The sequence below is a fragment of the Eumetopias jubatus genome, unplaced genomic scaffold (assembly GCF_037043125.1).
Source record: "Eumetopias jubatus isolate StellerSeaLion01/CBP00866 unplaced genomic scaffold, mEumJub1_p1.0 scaffold_1, whole genome shotgun sequence".
NCBI classification, from domain to species: Eukaryota; Metazoa; Chordata; class Mammalia; order Carnivora; family Otariidae; genus Eumetopias; species Eumetopias jubatus.
The window spans coordinates 123,842,650-123,862,056 of NW_028274807.1; the positions used below are offsets into that span (position 1 = coordinate 123,842,650).

General features: G+C 40.8%; 2 protein-coding genes across 3 annotated transcripts in view; one reads left to right on the plus strand and one right to left on the minus strand.

Moving 5' to 3' along the window:
• Nucleotides 1-4,294, plus strand: part of STAG1 (STAG1 cohesin complex component) — a 423,203-nt gene extending 418,909 nt beyond the window's left edge. For both annotated transcript variants that reach the window (XM_028099176.2, XM_028099177.2), the window contains 4 exons: nt 1,261-1,371; nt 1,928-2,042; nt 3,424-3,504; nt 3,591-4,294. In XM_028099176.2, coding sequence (XP_027954977.1) covers nt 1,261-1,371; nt 1,928-2,042; nt 3,424-3,504; nt 3,591-3,614 — 331 coding nt within the window. In that variant the 3' untranslated portion in view covers nt 3,615-4,294. The remainder of the gene's footprint in view (nt 1-1,260; nt 1,372-1,927; nt 2,043-3,423; nt 3,505-3,590) is intronic.
• A 6,673-nt stretch (nt 4,295-10,967) lies between these two features.
• The window catches only part of PCCB (propionyl-CoA carboxylase subunit beta), a 99,994-nt gene continuing 91,554 nt past the window's right edge, over nt 10,968-19,407 (minus strand). The window contains exons 11-15 of the mRNA XM_028099214.1: nt 14,838-14,945; nt 14,477-14,577; nt 13,951-14,049; nt 12,464-12,563; nt 10,968-11,286 (exon numbers count right to left, since the gene is read on the minus strand). Coding sequence (XP_027955015.1) covers nt 11,165-11,286; nt 12,464-12,563; nt 13,951-14,049; nt 14,477-14,577; nt 14,838-14,945 — 530 coding nt within the window. The 3' untranslated portion in view covers nt 10,968-11,164. The remainder of the gene's footprint in view (nt 11,287-12,463; nt 12,564-13,950; nt 14,050-14,476; nt 14,578-14,837; nt 14,946-19,407) is intronic.

Sequence of the window (19,407 nt, forward strand, 5' to 3'; positions counted from 1 at the left end):
TAGAGGGTGAATTCTTCCTTATTTGAGCAGCCTGCCTTACTTCCCTGACTTTACCACTTGTTAGTTCCTCCCCTCTGTGGTCTACTTTTCCCTGCTATAGGTTTATCAGTTTAATCAAGGTGGTAGCCCCACATGATATAAAGATAGCTGCTTAGAGAGAACTTCACGTGACAGATGTTCCCTACTAAAAAACCATTAAGGTTTACTTCCTGTAAAATCCCCAAGAGGCATGTTTATGCAAGTGTCATGTGCCAGTAAGTGTACAGGGGAGGGGAAAATTTAGCCCAGCATGCACCTGACTCCAAATCTCTTCAGAAGGACTGAGAAGAAAATGTGTTAATACCTTTCCTTGTTCAACTCTGGAGAGCTCTGAGCCACAAGACCAGCATCATTTCTGCCCCTTATGGGACTGGCTGTCCAAGTAGGAACACTTGTGAGCAGGGCAGCAGCTGGGTACAGAGGTCTCAAAAGCACTCTTGTTTGACAGATATTTGGGGAACAAACCTGATAAATTAAGTACCTGTAGGGGAGGGAAAGGTTTTACCCAACCCTCTTAGGATCCCTGACTGGGTCTGAAAATTTAAATGGACAGATCCAAGAGGAGAAAAGCATACACATTTTACTGAATTCTTTACATGTACATGGGAGCTTTTACCATAGAATGAAGACCTGAAGAAGTTACCAAAGCAGGGAGCTTTTATACCTTTTAGACAAAGAATAAATTTGTGAAGAATTGACAAGACAAAGGAATTTGGACTAGAAGTAGTCCAACTGAGACTATGTAGTCCATATCTTCCTTAATTAGGAAGATAAGGTTTAGTTTAACAAGGTGTGTTTATAGTTTCCTCTGGTGCTATCTCTGGGTTAAGAGTCTGTCTCCCATAAAATGAGAATTTGTTTTCTGCCTATAGACAGAAAAGGAGGAGCTTTTTCTTTGTTCCCTGCTTCTTAATTGCCTTCAGCTCAAAATAACCTTTATCTCAGAGGAGTATTTTGGGGTGACATAACTTTGGTTTCCTTTACACCTACCAACCAACCACAGCCAGAATCCCTGGAGACTTAGGTATCTCTTTGGGCAACTTACTGCCATTTCTGCAAAGGTAGATCCTTTGATAATGATCTGTCTCACCCTTAACTCTATAATAAATCCAGCTAATTCTCCATACATGGGGATTAGGCCAGCCAACTATGGCCTTCTTAGCATGGTACTGATTAGCTAAATTCATCTTTTGCCACAAAATAAATAATGTATTCTCTTAGTCCTCAGATGCAGATCTCTTGGTTAGGCCAACCAAAATTAGAAGATTTAAATCGGAAGGACAGAACAGGAATGAACTACATGAAAGTGAGAACTGGAGTAAGGCATGCCGTGTAAGTGTTAACATCAAGTAGCACAAGAACATAAAGACTATGTGATGCTGTTCATTTTGTGGAATGCCGGCTCTCCTCTGACATTTGGTCTCAGGAGTTAAGATAATAATTCAGGATATGCTGTGCAATGTAGGATAGAAATAGAGGGTGTGGACTTTTGAGGCTTTCACCATTTAAATCCTGGTGCTGCCACTTGCCAGCTATATGGCCTTGGGCAAGCTCTAATCCTCAATGCCTCAGGTTCTTCATTTGTAAATTTGGGATAATAGTACCAATCACAGTTTTGTGGGAATTGATACATAGCTAAATAAATGTTAACGTCTACTGTTGTTATTGCATTTAAGATACGCTTCCTTTTTGATGAATTGAGATGAAATCTTGAATGAAACAAAAGACCCTTAATTATCTTAGGCGTTCAGGATCATAATTTTTGCAGCCTATGGGTTGTGACTGGAACATGTGCTTTCATTGGTTAAAAGACCTACTGTAAGAAAGAGCCAGGACTCCAAATTCAGCGAGTCTGAACAGCTATCTGATCGTGCTTTTTCCTTATCAGTCGGGGCCTAATGGAGGAAGATGCTGAGCCCATCTTTGAAGATGTGATGATGTCATCCCGGAGCCAGTTAGAAGATATGAATGAAGAATTTGAAGACACCATGGTTATTGATCTGGTAAGGAAATTTCAGTACCTTTTCTTCTGTTAAAGTAAGTGAAAGTGTTGGTATAAGATGGTGGTGCTCTTGTTTTCAGAACCCCATGGGAAGGAGAGGTGTGGAGGTTGTAAACATAGCAGCAGGTAGGACCAGTGTAATGCTTTAGCACATTTGGATGAGCTTGTGTTTTTCAAGCCTGCTTTCCAAGCAGTCAGATTTTAAATTCTGGCAGTAACAAGAACTGGTTCCTTATTACCTTCTTGAGAAGGGGCTCACACTAGCTCTCTCTCAGTATAGTGTGTGCATTTGGTCTCTTAAACTAAGAATCTGATGATACATACAGTGTGTTCCAGCATAGCAACCAAACATAGAATATGGACCATATTTGTTCAGTGTGAAAAAAAATCTTTGAAGTAAGGAAACCTGAATACAGACTAGGTATAGGTGATATTAAGAAATTATTGACTTTGTCAGGAATAGTAATGCATGGTGGTTATGTTTTTTTAAATTTCCATCAGAGATATATTTTGAAACAGTTGTAGGTATAATGACATAGAAAAAAAGTGAGAAGACTCAGTGAAACAAGATTGGCTGAAGGTTTGACAGTTGATGAAGCTAGGTGATGGATACATGGGAGTTCATCAGACTGTGTATTTGCTAGGGCTGCTATACAAGTACCACTGACTAATGGCTTAAACAATAGAAACTTTCTCACATTTCTGGAGGCTACAAGTCTGAGATCATGTTCTCAGGGAGATTGATTTCATTCTGAGGCTTTTGTCCTTGACTTGTAGATGGTCATCTTCTCCTTTTGTCTTCATATGATCTTTCCTGTGTGTCTCTTTTTATAAGGATATGAATCAAAATAGAATCCACCCACATGACCTCACTTTACCTCAATTATTACCTCTTTGTAGGTCCTCTGTCCAAATAACAGTCACCTTCTGAGGTACTGGGGTTCAGGTCTTAAATATATGAATTTGGGGGGATGTAATTTAGCCCATAACATTCTGCTGTGTAGGTTTTAAGTTTTCCATAATGAAAACCTCTTCTAAGAAATGTAAAGGAGATCATGTCACTGCAGTCTCTTCCTTCCCTTCAGTAGCTTTCCATCTACCAGCTTTGGGGAATTTAGGGATGAATTTTATAATCATTCCATGATTCAAAAGCATGTTCTATGTTTGTAGGCCCCAAAATTAATTATATGCATTTTCATATTCAGTTTATTCATTGTAATTTGAAATTCTTTTTTAAAAAAAATGTATGCTCCATGTAAAATCCGCATTCTTTTCCTTTCAAAATCTGATCCCCAACAGCTCTATTTTGTGATGCCATCAGAAATATTAGCAGCTTACCATCTTAATGTATCTCAGGAAAACATTTTGGCTTCTCTTTCCAGCCCCCATCAAGAAATCGGCGAGAGAGAGCTGAGCTGAGGCCAGATTTCTTTGATTCCGCAGCTATCATAGAAGACGATTCAGTAAATGTTAAATTATTACTGCTTTTTACTTATGGTTTCTGGGTCTTGTTTATGCATGAAGTTAATTGTGTTTCTCATTTTTCTAGGGATTTGGAATGCCTATGTTCTGAAGTCTGAAGAAAATTTACAAATATGGAACTCTATTATTTAGAGCTAGAGGCCTATATACTGTGATAGCTTGTATGGGGGAAAAAACACTTTTGATGTGATCTGATTTGTTTTTTAATCAAATGATTGAGGTCAATCCCTTTTTGCAGTGACAGAAGAGGAGCATGTAAATTACCCAAGGGAATGTTGGTGAATGTCACCTCAGAAAGACTGACCTGAAAAATCATTTGTGTCCTAATATTGGACTTATCCCAATACAGATGTGTGTGTTTTTCTGGAGGGAGGAAAAAATTTTAAATTTTTAAAACAGCTGTCAAGATAAACACTGTTATACACCTGTTTTATGAAAACTCAGCATTGAGTAAAAAAAAAATATTTTTAACTTTATTTTCCTGTTGTACAATTTAAAAACCGTTTTAACATTTTGCCTTTTTATGTTTTAAAAGCTAACCATTTTTATTAAACCTATGAGTAAGCAGCTCATCCTAATTGCCGAAGAGTGTTTTGGAGCTCACTGGATTTGGTTGACCTTGTGGAATACAGAAATACGGAGGAGCAGAATATTGACAAGCTAAGATGAAATTCTGACAGTGCATCTCTGCCAAAAACCACACACCCTCTGTGGATATGGATTCCCAGATTTTATATACTCTTGAATAAAAAGGTTTATTTTTATTTATAAGGGGGCATAAAATAAGAAATGTCCATGCAGCCATTTTCCAACAGATGCTGTACACCATTCATTTTATATAGAATAGGGAGATTCAAATACAGTACATTTTCTATTGGTATTTGTTCTGTGCATTTTTAGCAACTTCTACCAGCAAATAAAGTATTCTCAGAAAAACAAAAATGGTTCTCAAGTTATCGGTTTGCTGTTTTTACTACTTATTTCATGCCCTGCCAAATTCAAGTTACATAGACTTCCGTTTTCTTAAAAAGATAATCATGAAGAACTTCTTTGCCATTCAAAAGTAATTTTAAGTGTAACATAACTGTGTCTACTTCCCATGCACTTAATACCTTATGCGCTAATTTTGTGAATTAAGTTTACCAATTATAGAAGTATGTGCTGCATAGAAGTCTGTGCTTAGAGGGTGAAGTTCCTAAGCTTACCTTGAAATACAGCTACATTTCAGTGTTAAATGTGCATTTTAATTATTTTGGGGAAAGAAATTATGAATCTTCAGGACAGCCTTCAATGGTTTAGAGTTACATTCTGCTTAGACTTTTATGACTTGCTGCTATTGTTTTAAAAAGCCCACTTAGTTTCTACCTTTCTGATTTTTTTAAAGTAAGCCTCAATTCCAAACCAATCCATCCACAGCTGTTTGTGGGCTGGTTTTTAAAGTAGCTGTAACAGAATCATGAGGCTTTCCCTTCTTACCAAAAAATGAAAAGCATTTTTTTACTAATCTGTGCACCCAATGATTATTTTTTGTTGGGAAAGCAAATGGATTATTCATTCTTTTAGTAAACACAAAACAGATTTTTCTCAATATTTGTACAGTTCTGAAAAAACCTGGTCACCAAAAATGTTATATCTGCTAATTTAGCAATTCCTGGGCTCCAGTTTGAGGGGCTGGGGTCTCGCTTTCTTCCAGAAATATGGGCCTCACTGGACATGAAGGGGCAGGAATAACTGGATTATCTACCACTGCCAGCCCTGCCTATGGTTCTAGCCAAGGAGGAAGCTGGGAGGTGCCCTGGCACATGCACAGAGTGATCCTTTGCTTGACAGTTTCATGTGGAAAACAGATGCTTAGAATTGTAGACTACCATGCAACAAAAAAAAAAAGGCTTAATATCTACTCCAATGGGTTTGCAGTTCAGTTTGAAGTCAATCGAATTTTTGTATTTTCAGTGTCTCCTTGATTGGTTTTGCTAGTAATTCTGTAAATTGTACATTTGCAATATGAGGTTTTTTTCCTTTTGTACAATTTGAAATTGATGCTTCACCTTTCCTTTAATAAACTATTCAAAATCAGGCTTGTGGTAGTCATCCTATTCTTACTAGGTAAAGTTTTAAAGATGATTTTCTGCACTTGAGAGTTTGCTCAAAGTTTGCTCATTCAGGTAATTTGTTAACTGTATCAGTGAGTTTTAAGGAAAAAATTAAGGACTAGTTCATTCATTTTCTTTCATTCCCTGAATTTTCCTGGGGAGATTGTCTGTCTGTGGTTCAAGAGGAGGTCTCTTGCAGGCTGAGTTTTCAAGGAGGAGGCATTCAGGGTTTGTAGCCTGGATCCTTCCCCTGCCTGAGATCCAGCCCCTAGGCATATCTTTAAAGATCACTTGGATTCTACAAGGCTGTGGAAGAGTTTCTCTTGATATTGGTGCCAGACATCACTCTTAAAAACTCATGCTCTACACTTTATGGTCCTGGCCTTGTTCTCTGGGCTGTGTTCATTACATGGCCTAAGATGTCTGTGCAGAAAAGACAGGGATGCAAGGGCTAAATCAGCAGGAGAACTCTCTAGGCAGCCAAGAAGGAAGGTAATAAGGAAGGGTCTCTGTGGCAGCTCACCTTTGGAATTAAAAGCTTATGAGACTAGACCAGAGCTTTACCCAGTGTGACTCTATCCTGGGACAAAATTGAAACCTCCCAGGTGTGACTTGACTGTGACTCTGTATTTGCCCCTACTTCCAGAAAAGGAACCATCAAATAAGAAACAGTGTCTTCATGGAAAATAAAGGCTTAGTGCCCCCCCTCAGACTTTTGATACCAAACTCAGGTAAGTTTCCATCCATGCCCTCCTAAGTGCCTTACTCTGTTGGGGTCTTTTTACGTATCACTTTTTGAAGGACAGCTTTGTGCTCTCGAGGACACATAAAGGAGGCATTAGTCACCATCCAGGAGAGTAGGTACATGGTCAGAACCTCCCTACTAAGGCTGCCACATCTACCCAGATGTGCAGCTGGACTCCACAGCGGCCCCAAACTGAGGCTTTGCCCATTAAGTGGCCATAGCTCCTGTTTGGAATGGTGGAGGTCCCATGCCCACAGAGGTGCAACAGCATGAGGACCAACCAGTGGTTCTCCCTAAAAAAAATAAAGCCACAGCTCTCTAGAAATCCTTTAGAATCAGAAGGACATAAAATATATCTGTCAAACAGGTAAACTTTAGGCTGGTTCAACAACTCCATTAAAAGTGTTAACTCAGTGTATGGGTGAGTGTCCTTCACAGGCTTCTCTGACTGGGCAGACCATATCTAAAGCACCAGCAGCAGCCAAAGCATCAGTGCATCCAGAGGCAGAGAACTCACTGAGGAGACCAAGACATGGTGAGAAGAGGAGCTGGAAGAACTTTTCGTGAACACAAGCAACTGGAAGGCTGCATTGTGAATGTGCTCCCCATTATTCTAGCAATTCAAAAAGAGGATTGACAGGTCGTCACGCATGAGGTAGGAAACCTTTCCAAATTTAGTAGCTCTCTGGGTTGAGACAGTCCCTACTCACTACCACCTTTCTCACTCTACCCTTAGGAGTTCATCCCACCTATTTCATCAGTTGAGAAGCAGTGCTCTGAATAGTTAGAAGACAGGCTTATAGTTCAGACAAATCTGCCTGGGTTCAAATCACCGTTCACCACTCTAGCTGTGTGGCTCAGGAAGAACTGGTTTACTTAAGGCAAGAGGAACAGGAGCAGGTCCAGAAGGACACTCGCAGTACTTCTTAAACTTCACCTCAATTCTCACCATATTACCTGCTCTCAGTCTTAAAGACAGACACTTGCCACTGCTCTGCTCAGTAAACCCAAATTCTCTGGCTGCAAGACTCCACAGTCTTCTTTTTCCCCTTGAGAGAATACCAGCTGGGAAAGGCATTCCTAAACAGTAGCCACTGGAGAATACTCTGCCACCATTCTCAAGGCATTTTGTCATCCATAGATGCTGTTCTACTTGCAAGGTCTTGCAGCTTTATGTTTCCTTAGCCACTAGGCTTGGTTTATTGGATGGGATTTTCACCACCATCTCCATTCCAAGGCTTCCCAGAAGGCTCTTGCCCAAATGCTTTAGTGGGCTGCTGCTTCTCTCTCTTAGAGCAGGCCCAAAACTAGCCCTTCTCGGTGTCCAGATTTCCAACACATCTTGGACCCCCTTCCTCAAAAACAAACACAGAAGCTTGTATGTGTATTATTTTCAGATGGACTATAGCAGTCATCCTCCAAATAGTCCAAATCCTAGGTTACCTGACACCAGAAATTGGGACTAGCCAAGCAGTTTTAAGCTGTTGAGCCACACACTAACCAACCTGCATGACTTAAGAGGCCTCTAAAAGCCCAGGAGTCAGCTGTCACTCCTTTCCCATGGTTTATAATCTTTCTGCTGGTACCAAACAGGATATAAAGAATCGCAGGTCAAACAGTCTCTACCCACGAGAAACTCACCATCTACTTATGAAGACAAAAATATGTATACAGAAAAAAAAATGCATGATCAGATGCTTTAAAAAGAACACCTGCAATAAGCAAAATCAGTTCAAGGTTACAGGTGAAGATGAACCAAGTCAGGTCCTTCCTTGAGCATGAGCAAACGAGCTATTCAACAAGAGGGTGTTCCAATGGGGAACTGACGGGGCTGCAGGCTTAAACTCACTTGGCAAGCAAGGGAGGGACACAGAACCTTCTGTGTGGGCTAAAGACTGGAGAGCAGGGCACTATGCACGGGAAATGCTAAGAGCAGATGAATGCAACAAAATCTGGACCTGGAATAAGTCTATTAGCTCAGAAAAAGATTTCTGGCTTTAAGGATGGGGCACACAGAAACACCAGTGGGGATACCTCCACTTAGAGCCTGACTAGAATGGGAGATTCCCAATCACCTGGAAAGGGAAGAGAGACATTCAAGAAAAAGAAACTCCAGAGCCGTAAGCCTGGCTACCTGGAATGATGGGGTGGCTGGTAGAAATGGGAAAAGTATATAAGACAATCACATACTGATTTAGCTCAAGTTGAGCTTGAAATGATAGAACATCCAAGCTCCTTTGGAGCTAAGGATCTGGGACAAGGGAAAGTCGTCAGTGGTGGGAAGACCCAGGGCTCTCACCACAGAAAAAAGCACACCCCATGGGGCCCTCTGAAACAAGCACTCCATAGTTGACCTTTATGCTGAAACCACTTAAAATCTCCATTTCTAATATAATCGTTAATGCTTTACATCCTCAGCCAAATAAAGTCAACAAAGATGGGGGGGGGGGGGACTAAAATTGTCCACAAACATAAAATTGACTCTTTCAAATGGGTAACATAAATACAAATAACTTGACCATGTACTTTCTTGTAGTTCTTTTGTCTTTAAACTGAGAGTCTTGAACTTTAGAAGTTCTCAAACTTTTGTATTTAGTGTAAGATTGAGCAAGTGAGTAAATTATATTGAAGGTAATGGGACCCAGTTTTACCCCTGAGATAAATACATATAGAATAGGGGAAAGCAAAGAAGAACCTGTATGTTGGATTGGGATTAAAAGTTCCAGTATGAACTCATGATTTTTAAACATATATATAATAAGTACATAATATATATACATGTTCCTCATATACCTTTATATTCACAAATTTGTATATTTCCTAGTCTGCTGAAAATACCTAGAAGCAATGACACCTCAGCATCAATGTGAACATCTGCCAATTTTAGCTTCTAAGTCACATCTACTAAAAGAAACCAGGACTCGGGAGAAATCACTGAATCCAGGGCTGGGCAAGGAAAATAGAAGATGAGCCTGGTACATTATTCTGTGTCAAAAAAATAAGGAAGTGTGCCAGAAATTATTGGGACATATGAAAAGGGTCAAAGAGCCAACTTTAAAGAAGCTCCTTTGAAATTTTAAGTGTCAAAATGAGTAACACGTTAAATTTTAAAGGAATCCATGAGTTTGTTCTTTCTTGTTTGATACATTCATTCACTAAAAGAAACATTTATGAAACCCCTACTATATACCAAACAGATTTCAACTATAATATATGCTTCCCAATCTCATCTCTTGGGGGTGGAGTAGGGATGGACAGGGAGAAAAAAAATGTAACGAACTAGTTAATGTGTGTTTGAAAATTTGACAGGGTGACAGCATAGTAAGAAAAAGTTATTTTAGGAAAAAATGTTTTTTAAAAAAGAATGAGTCTAAACAGATACTGAAAAAATTTAAACAGAAAAGAAAGCTCTTCCAGGAGACTAACAACTAACAAATGCAGACAGTGATAGGGTTAGAAATGCAAACATTATTAGAATCAACACAGGATAGCTGATTGAGACAAGAATCATCAATGGATTACTAAAAGTACTGGATGAAAGTTTGTTGACAGGCTTAAAGAATGTCCCCAGATCAATTATTTTTTTTTAATATTTTTTATTTACTTATTTGAGAGAGAGAGGAAGAGCATGAGCAGAGAGAAGGAGAAGCAGACTCCCGCTGAGCAGGGAGCCCGATGCGGGGCTCGATCCCAGGACCCCGAGATCATGACCTGAGCCGAAGGCAGACGCTCAACCGACTGAGCCACCCAGAGGCCCCTCCCCAGATCAATTATTAATTACAAAGAAAAAATGGTAACCTTTGCAGCCACCACTGTAAGTGATGAGTCAATTTCATCAATAATGGAAAAAACTAGCATAATGTGCTTCCTAACGTGATACAGAGAAAGAACATTGTGTATAACTCTTACCTAGATCTGAACACCTGGAAACAATCAAATCAAACCCAAATTGAGGGATATTCTACAAAATAACAGGCAACCACTCTTCCAACAAATGTCAATGTAATGAAAGACTGTAAAACAATGAGCCTTGGTTCCTAGAAAATAAACACTGATGTTTGGTGGTGCAGGGGGATAAAGTGTCATGATTCTGCAAATTACTCTCAAATGGGTCAATAAAAATAGTAATTATATATTTATGAAAGAGATGTAGCAAATGTAGACAATTAACTAGATAATCTAGGTGAAAGGTATACAAATACCACTCTTGCAACATTTCTATAGGTTTGAAAATTTCCAAAATAAGTTTTTTAAAATGTGAGAACACATTTCTAAAAAGCACCTAATATAGAGCACTACAGCTTACCTAGCATCCATTCTGCCAGACATAACTGCAAACATCCCATTTAATCCTCAACAATTCCCAGAGGAATTAAGGGCACATTATTAAATACTATTTAAAAGTAAGGAAACTGAAGCCTAAGCAGTTAAGTACTCTGCCCTAAAAGCTGCTTATCTCACCTACAGAGAAAAAGAAAATCTGGGGAAAAAGGAAAAAAATACAAAGAGGTGTCATATAAGGGTCAGCTCTAAGTGACAATACTCTGTGTACTGTTTTCTTGATTTTTCAGATTTCTACCATAAAAAATGAGATTTGCTCAAAAAATACCAGTTAAAACAAATTTTTAATAAAGCAAGTAATTTTACAGTAAGGCATAAATGAAATCTTCCTAGAATTTAATAAACAGCCATTGCAAGTAATTACTGGTATTTAGATTTCCAGGTATCATGATTGCAAAAGGCAGGGATGGGTACGAATGGCCAGGCAGTAATTGGCTCTTGGTTTATTATCCTTTGATTCGTTTACAGTGGAATATTTGCATGTTTCCTCCAAGGGCGCTGTACCTTCTTGCTGGCCAAGACATCCAGGTCACAGCAGATGCGGGCTCGTGTAGAGGAAGGCTGGATGATGTCATCCACAAATCCTGGTGAAGCACAGAAAAGGAAGTAGATCATCTGCATCCCCAGATAATGCCACCCCCCAATCTGTGTTCAGCCTGGGTACCATCTCTGGGGCTGACAGTGTGAGCAGGACCCAAGTTACTATAAGAGGGCATGGACCCTGTGAACCTTCCCCTGCATCCTAGGAGCATCCCTGTTCCTCTGGCAGGGCCCCAGCTTCTGGCCTAGGAGCACTTGGCAAGAAAATGAAATCTGATCCCCTCCCTGCCAAGATGAAGTCAAAAGTTAAGAAAATACATTTGCATTTTCAAAAATCACTACACTTCCTCCTATCCCTGTTAACACAAGCCCCTCTGCAATGTGATTTCACAACTCCTCCCATCAAGGATTTAATTTCCTCACTTGACCTTGTGACTTGCTTTGGCCAACAAAATGTGGCAGAAGTGATACTGTGCAATTTCAAAACCTAGGTCTCAAGGTGCCTTGCAGCTTCCTCTCCCACCCTCTTGCTGCCCTCAGGACACCATCAAGTGTGAAGTAACCTTAAGAATAAGAAGTCATGTGCAGAGTCTAGCGGACAGCCAACAGCAGCCATGTAAGTGAAGCCATCTTGGACTATCCAGCCCCAAACTACCAATTCACTATCTTTGCATGATTGATCCCAGGCAAGACCAGCAGAACCACCTAATTGAGCCCAGACCAAACTGATGACCCTCAGAAACATGAGCAAAAAAAAGGGGAGGGGGCGCCTGGGTGGCTCAGTTGGGCATCTGCCTTTGGCTCAGGGTCCTGGGATCGAGGCCCATGTTGACCTCCCTGCTCAAGGAGCCTGCTTCTCCCTCTCCCCCTACCTCGTGCTCTTTCTCATTATCTCTCTCTCTCTCAAATAAATAAATTCTTTAAAAAAAAAAAAAGTTGTTTGTTTAAGCCACTCTGTTTTAGATTGGTTTTTTACACAATACTTAGGTAACTGGAACAACACTAAGAAATTTAGCCATTTCAGTAATGTTATGATCCTAGTTACCAAAGCAGCATATATACCGTCCTTAAGTGATGACTGCCCAGCGACAAGCCCACCCCTCACTCATCTCCAGATTCAACTGTAAGAGCAAAGGACGGTCATGTGAGACTCTGGGAGTAAAAGAATGAGCAAGTGACCCAGCAAATGACCAATGCTGCCCTCCCCACCACAGTCCCTACCTCTCACTGCAGCAGGAAAGGGGTTGGCAAACTTCTCGATATACTCCGCCTGAGCAGCTTCCACATTCTCATGCCCTTTGAAGATGATCTCCACAGCACCCTGTCATGAGAGTAGTTATGCCAGTAGCTGGCAGTCCCAACCTGGGTAGACCTCCCTCAACTCACTATCACAGTGTGTGGTTGTGAACTTCACGGTAAATCAAAGTGCTCTGGAGAGAAGGGCCTAGAGGTAAGCACTGCTGGAGTCAACCATCATGACTCCAGGGCCTAGATGATGGGACGTTCAGCTGTGGCCCCAACCACAGGCAGCCGGGCAAAGCCAGTCGTTTGTGTCCCCAGTTCCATCCCACTCTGTCCACTTGCATCTATCCTTCTCTGAGGCCAAGATGTTTGGCCTGTTTTCCATCATTAGATCCATGGTCCCCTGCATCAAGGGAAGTCAAACGCTGTTTTCCTTTTTTCTTATCCTGAGTACACAGTTCAGTGGCCAAAGGCAGACAGACTGGACTGCAAATATAGAAGTACGGAGGACTAAAAGATGAGCCCTGACCTCAGAACCCCTAAAAGTCAGCTATGGGGAGAGTCAAGGGAGTTATCTGGTACAATCCCAAGAGCTGTTTCAAAGCAGGAAAGGAGTGGGGACCAGGCTACTAAGCAACAGTAGTACAGTAGTCCCTGCTCATCTGCAATTTCAGTTACCCAGGATCAACCACACTCCAGGAGACGACAGATAAACCTCCTGACACCAGTGCCTATGGTCTTCACCTCACTCCATCTTATCTCACAAGAAGAGTGAGGACAAGATACTTTGAGAGAGAGACCACATTCCACAACTTTTATTACAGCATATTGTTTTAATCATTCTGTTTTATTATTGTTAATCTCTTACTGTGCCTAGTTTATAAATTAAACATTATCATAAGTAAATAAGTATGTATATGAAAAAACAACATATATAGGGCTCGGTATTATCCTGGTTTCAGGCCTCCACTGGGGGTGTTGGAGCGTGCCCTATATGGATAAGGTGGGGCACTGCTATACCTTGCCCACCAGGGCAAGTCACCAGGAGTCACCAGGGGTCAGAACTACGGTTCAGCTTCCATGGGCTAAAAGGAATGGCTCTAGCCACCCCACCCCCCCCACCCCAAGAGAGGAGATGGAGTTACAGGCAATATCCAATCCTCCCAAAGGCTAGTTCAGCTGACTAAATCCTTTCCCCTTTACTGATAATCTCAAAACCCCCTCAGGGGCCCTCTCACCCTGAGCGTGAAGATACCAGCACGTGCCTGAAGTGCGAGTGCAGGACAGGAGCCAGAGCTGGCCCTGGGGCTCAAGGTGGGAGACTTTTCAAGGTCCAGACCCCAACTCCCTGGAATCCTGGCCCATCTGAGGGGTCTGAGCCTCTCTCCAACATTTCCCACCTATGAGCTCCTGCTGGGAGAGTGCAGTACCCAGACCCAGGCAAAGAGAAAGCTAGAAGCCCTCACCTTTGCTCCCATGACTGCAATCTCTGCTGTAGGCCAGGCATAGTTGATGTCACCACAAAGGTGCTTGGAGCTCATGACATCATAGGCACCACCATATGCCTGGAACAGACCCAAATGCTGAACGTTAGAGCCTGAATCAAACAGATCATGCCCTGAAACATCCTAGGAAGCCAAGTGAAATGAGGACAAAAAGAGAAGAGCCCTCCTGGGCTACTGAAGGCCCAATGTCTCTGAGGCCAGGAAGCCAGAGCAGAGAATACCTAGACACAACCCAGAGGCCTTTCACAGTTAATGTTCACTGTCTTTCCTGGCTTTGTCCCACTGATGCTTTCAGTTCCCAGACATGACCACCGACATATCTGCAGGGTGTGTCCACAGGGCTGTAAAAATGCTGCCCTCAAAAGATCTTTTTAAGGGTGAGCAAGGTATACTCCTTTTCCCAGCCCTCCTGAAACTCTTAGCCAGACCTCCAAACGTGGCCAAGCTGCCAGAAATGGACTCCTAGATTCTGATACAAGTTCCTCACCTTCCTGGTGATGACTGTGACTTTGGGTACAGTTGCCTCGGCAAATGCATAGAGAAGCTTGGCACCATGCCGGATGATGCCTCCGTATTCCTGTGCTGTGCCTAGATCATGAGGAAGAGTTACTAGATACAAAACTCCTCACAAGGTTTGACTGCCACTCTCAGTTATGAGGTCTTCCCCTGCTCCCCAAAGGGCCAAGGGAGAGCCACCCCCACCCCATAGCCCATCTTCCAGACACCTAGAATACAGAGATGTCACAAATACTTAGAGATTTTTCCAAGAAAACCTCCAAATAAAGTGGGTGCCTTACTGGGCAAAACCACCTCTCCCAGCCCCCCCCCCACTTCTGTCAATGACTTACCAGGCAGAAAGCCAGGGACATCAACAAAAGTGATGAGTGGAATATTGAATGCATCACAGAATCGGACAAAACGAGCCCCTTTCACAGATGAATTAATATCCAAACATCCTAGAATGAGAGGGATTATCCATGCTGAGCTTCTGGGCAATTTCCAGTTCCACCCACATGGGAATGTACCCTCAGCAACCATCCAGAGCTGATTTTTATGGAGGCATCAAAGTTTCCTCATCAGGGAATGTAAAGGGGAACCCTTACACTCCAGGAAAAAAACAGGGAAGACAGGAGAACCCATCCAGGAGTGGCCTCGGCTCTGAGGGCACAGACTCTCTTGCTGGGAGCACAGCCTATTGCAGGCAGCGAGACTCTGCCTCATAAGCTGAAGGACTGCTGCCACCTGGGGTACAGCCTGACTTCCCCACATGGAACCAATAGTGGGAGGTATCATTCAAGGGCTGCTCTTAGAGACTCCCTGTAGCTTGGAATCAGATTCTGGCTTCACCAGTTATACCTATGTGCCCTTGGGAATTTACCTTTCTGAGCCTGAGGTTCCTCACCTGCAAAGTTGGGATGTTACTACCTCCTATCATAGTTGTAAGGATTAAAGGAGATGGTATCTGTAAAGTGGCACAGAGTAAGAGCTCAGTTACTAGTGTATCTCCTCTCCTAGAATAGTTCCCAACATATTGTATGAAGCCACATTATCCTGATGCCAAAACAAAATAAGGACATCTTAAGAGAGGAACAGAGACCAAACTCTCTTATGAACACAAATGCAAAAATTCCTAAGATATTACCAAATCAAATCCAGCAATATATAAAAACACAAACACATCCTAACCAAATGGGGTTTATCCCAAGAAGGCAAGGTTAATCTAACATGAAAACCAATGAAATTATACTAAATAAAGGAGAAAAACCATATAGTCTTCTCAACAGAAATAAATAAAGATCTGACAACATTCAATATTCAGTCGTAACTCAAAACTAGCAGTGGGGCACCTGGGTGGCTCAGTCGATTAAGCAACCAACTCTTGGTTTCAGCTGAGGTCATGATCTCCAGGTGATGAGATCGACCCTGGTGTTGGCTCCACACTGAGCACGAAACCTGCTTGAGAGTCTCTCTCTTTCTCTCCCACTGCCCCTCCCCCTGCTCACACGCTCGCTAAAATAAATCTTAAAAAAAAAAAAAACTAGCAGTAGCCTAGGAGTACAGTGGAATTTTCATAACTTGACTATCTACAAAAAAAAAAAAAAAAAACACTTATACACCCATGGATCAGAAGAATGGGTAAATTCCCAAAATGATTTATACCAGTGCTGGTCAAAAGAACTTTCTAGGAATGTTCTCTGACTGTACTACTATTCAACATGATAGTCACTAGAGCTATTAAGCACTTGAAATACAGCTACTACAACCAAGAAACCAAATTTCTAATTGTATTCAATTTTAATTACATACTATTAAATATTACTAATTATTAATGGATATTAATATATTATAAAATATAATGATATATAATGAATAAAAACATATATTGTGTTATATAATTATAATTATATACTATTAAATATATACCATTTACCTTAAAGTTTACCAAGCTAGCATACTGAACAGACCTATATTTTCAAGCAATTACTATCAAAATCATAGGCATTCTCTTATAGAAATTGATAAGCAGATTCTAAAATTCAAATGGTAATACAAAGGAAACAATAGTTAAGACGGTTTTTTTTTTTTAATTGGAAGACTTACACTAGTTGACTTTCCAAGACTTACAAAGCAGTTTCTCAACCTCAGCACTAACAACATTTTGGACTGGATAATTCTTTGTTGTCGGGGTTTGTCTTGTGTGTACAGGATGTTTAGCGGCATCTCTGACCTCCACCCACGAGATGCCAGTGGCACCCACTCCCCCACCAGAATCCACACCTGTGACAACCAAAAATGTTTCCAACATTGTCAGATGTCCCCAGGATCCTGATAGTGCCCCAAGTTCAGAACCACTGAGAACTATAAAGCTGCAATAATCAAGGCAATATGGCAAAGGCATAAAGGTAGACAAAATGACAATGAAACAGGATACATTGTGAAGAAACAGAACCACACAACTGATTTTAGACCAGACACCAAAACAATTCAATGTGGAAAGGAAGTCTTCTTAACAAATGGTGATGAAATAATTAACTATCCGTATCTTAAAAAAAACAAAAAAACCACACACACGAAATTAGACTGTTTCACACTATAAACTCTATACAAAAATCCATTCAAAATAGATCACAGACCTTAATATAAAACCCAGAACTACGAAACTAGGCAATAATATTGGATTATCTTTGCACCCTTGTAGTAGGCAAAGATTTCTTAGAAAAGACACAAAAGCTCTAATCATAAATAAAAAACACTGATAAATGGGGCTTCATCAGATGTTTAAAATAATGAGTAAAGACACCATTAATTTATTGAATAAATAAGTCACTAATCAGGAAAAAATATTTGCAATACACATATCTGACAAAGGACTCACACCAAAATATATAAAGAATGCTAGAAATCATGAAAAAGAAACTCAGAAAAGAAAAACAGGTAAAACTTCCCTCTTGCTAAATGCATTTCCTAAGATGACAGAAATGTTCTATATCTAGTTCTAGACGGTGATAACAAGGTTGTATACAATTGTCAAATTGTCAAAACCTATCAGAATGAGCATTTGAAAGCTGTATATTTTATTGTGTGTAAATTATAACTCAATAAAAGATTTTTAAATCTTTCCTTCCTTTCTATTCAAAATCTATGTTAATGATCTGAAATAAAGAATCAGTGATAAGTCCCAGAAAAAAAAAAACAATTCTAAATTAAGAAACTGCAAAAAGTACCCAGAGGCTACACTCAAAATCAAACTGAAAAGAAAGATGAACACTGACAAGCAAAACAAGATGTAATCATTGGGGAAATGAACACAGAATTGGAAAACCTGCAGCCCCGAGCTGCCATGGAATGGGCCCCATGTCCAGAGGCCTGGCCTTAGCATCTTAGGCCTAGTCCCAGGGCTATACAGAGAGCCCGGCAATCAGAGAGTGTCCAAAGAGCCGTGGCTAATTCCTACAAGAAAAAATGAGAACCAGAACAGAAGCTCTCTATCTGAGCCTCTGAAGTGGGCTTTTAGTAACAGGGAATGAAGAAGTCAATAAAACGAAGCTTTCTTCAAAAAAGCAGTAACCTACTGAACTTCCACATCTTGCCCTCCATAAACATCACAAAGAATTTTTAAGCCAAGAAAAAGAGAACTCAAGGAACCAGATGGAATCAAGAGTTCAGGCTCCAGCCAGAGCTGGGGAGGGCCCCTGGGGTAGACAACCTGGCTATTTATAGAGAAAATTTCCAGGACAAGCAAAGCAGTTTCTTAAAAAGTGAGCCTATGAAAGTCAACCTGAACCTGCAGAGGTAGTCACAGGTTGAGAAAGACCTTAAAGCAGACACAAGAAACCATGTGAAGTCTGTGCCAGGGACTGACAAAGCTAAAAGGAGAAACTAAAGGAATGTATGGACAGTTATGAACTCACTGGAGGAACAAAATGCAATTTTCAATAGGTGTGAATTCCTGACTTTAAACACTTTTTTTAAACAACAAAATGGTGGAGTGGGCAGTTCCAAGCTCCTATCCTCCAACAGAAACATAACAAAACAAGCAGAAACTCTGGAATAAGTGAAGGTTTACAACAATCAAAAGAAAGACAAATCAAGAAAAAAGGCAACTTAAGGGGCACCTGGGGGGCTCAGGCAGTAGAGCATCTGACTCTTGATCTCAGGGTCGTGAGTTTGGGCCCCAAGATGGGTGTGGAGCCTACTTAAAAAAAGAAAGAAACAAACAAAAGAAAAAGGCAACTTAAAAATAGTAGGAAAGCCTTGTTGGTGTTCTTAATTACACTTGCCCCACACTCTCCCTAGTTCTAGAGGGAACAAAGAAGACCTCAGTCACAAATTATCACATAGGTCTGTTTTAACTTGTCTGAAAGACTGACTTTCATCTGTTTCACCTAACTTGGAATTCACGCAGGCCAGAAAAGTGGCAGCCATTGTTCAAAAACAAAGGAACAACCTGTAGATATCTGAGGCAAAAGATTATGCTTCAATCACCTAAGGCCTAGGAGGAAAAACAAAACAAAACAGAGTTTCTTTGGGAAATTAGGGCACTCAAGAACACCTATGTATACAGGGGATTTCAGAAAGACACAGATATGCCTAGAACCAGATGCATGCTCAGAAAAGACCTGAGAAAAGGAAATATCTGAAGATGAATGAAAATGAAAACACATTACAAAACAAATAACCTACAAAGATCTTAAGAGTTAACCTTGGGCTGATCCCTAAGCTCAGTTTAAGTCTGCCTAAGTGTTGAAGGAGAGCCCCAGCACAGAGCCAATTCTCAAAGACTAAAAGACATGTTTTGTTTGTCTGTTTTAGCACCTGGTGTTCAAGGGTATCTCTGTCAAAACGCCAGCTGGATACAAGCTAAGGAAAAGAAACTTCAGCGACCACTGGAGGAATAAAGTCTGCAAAAATAATCAG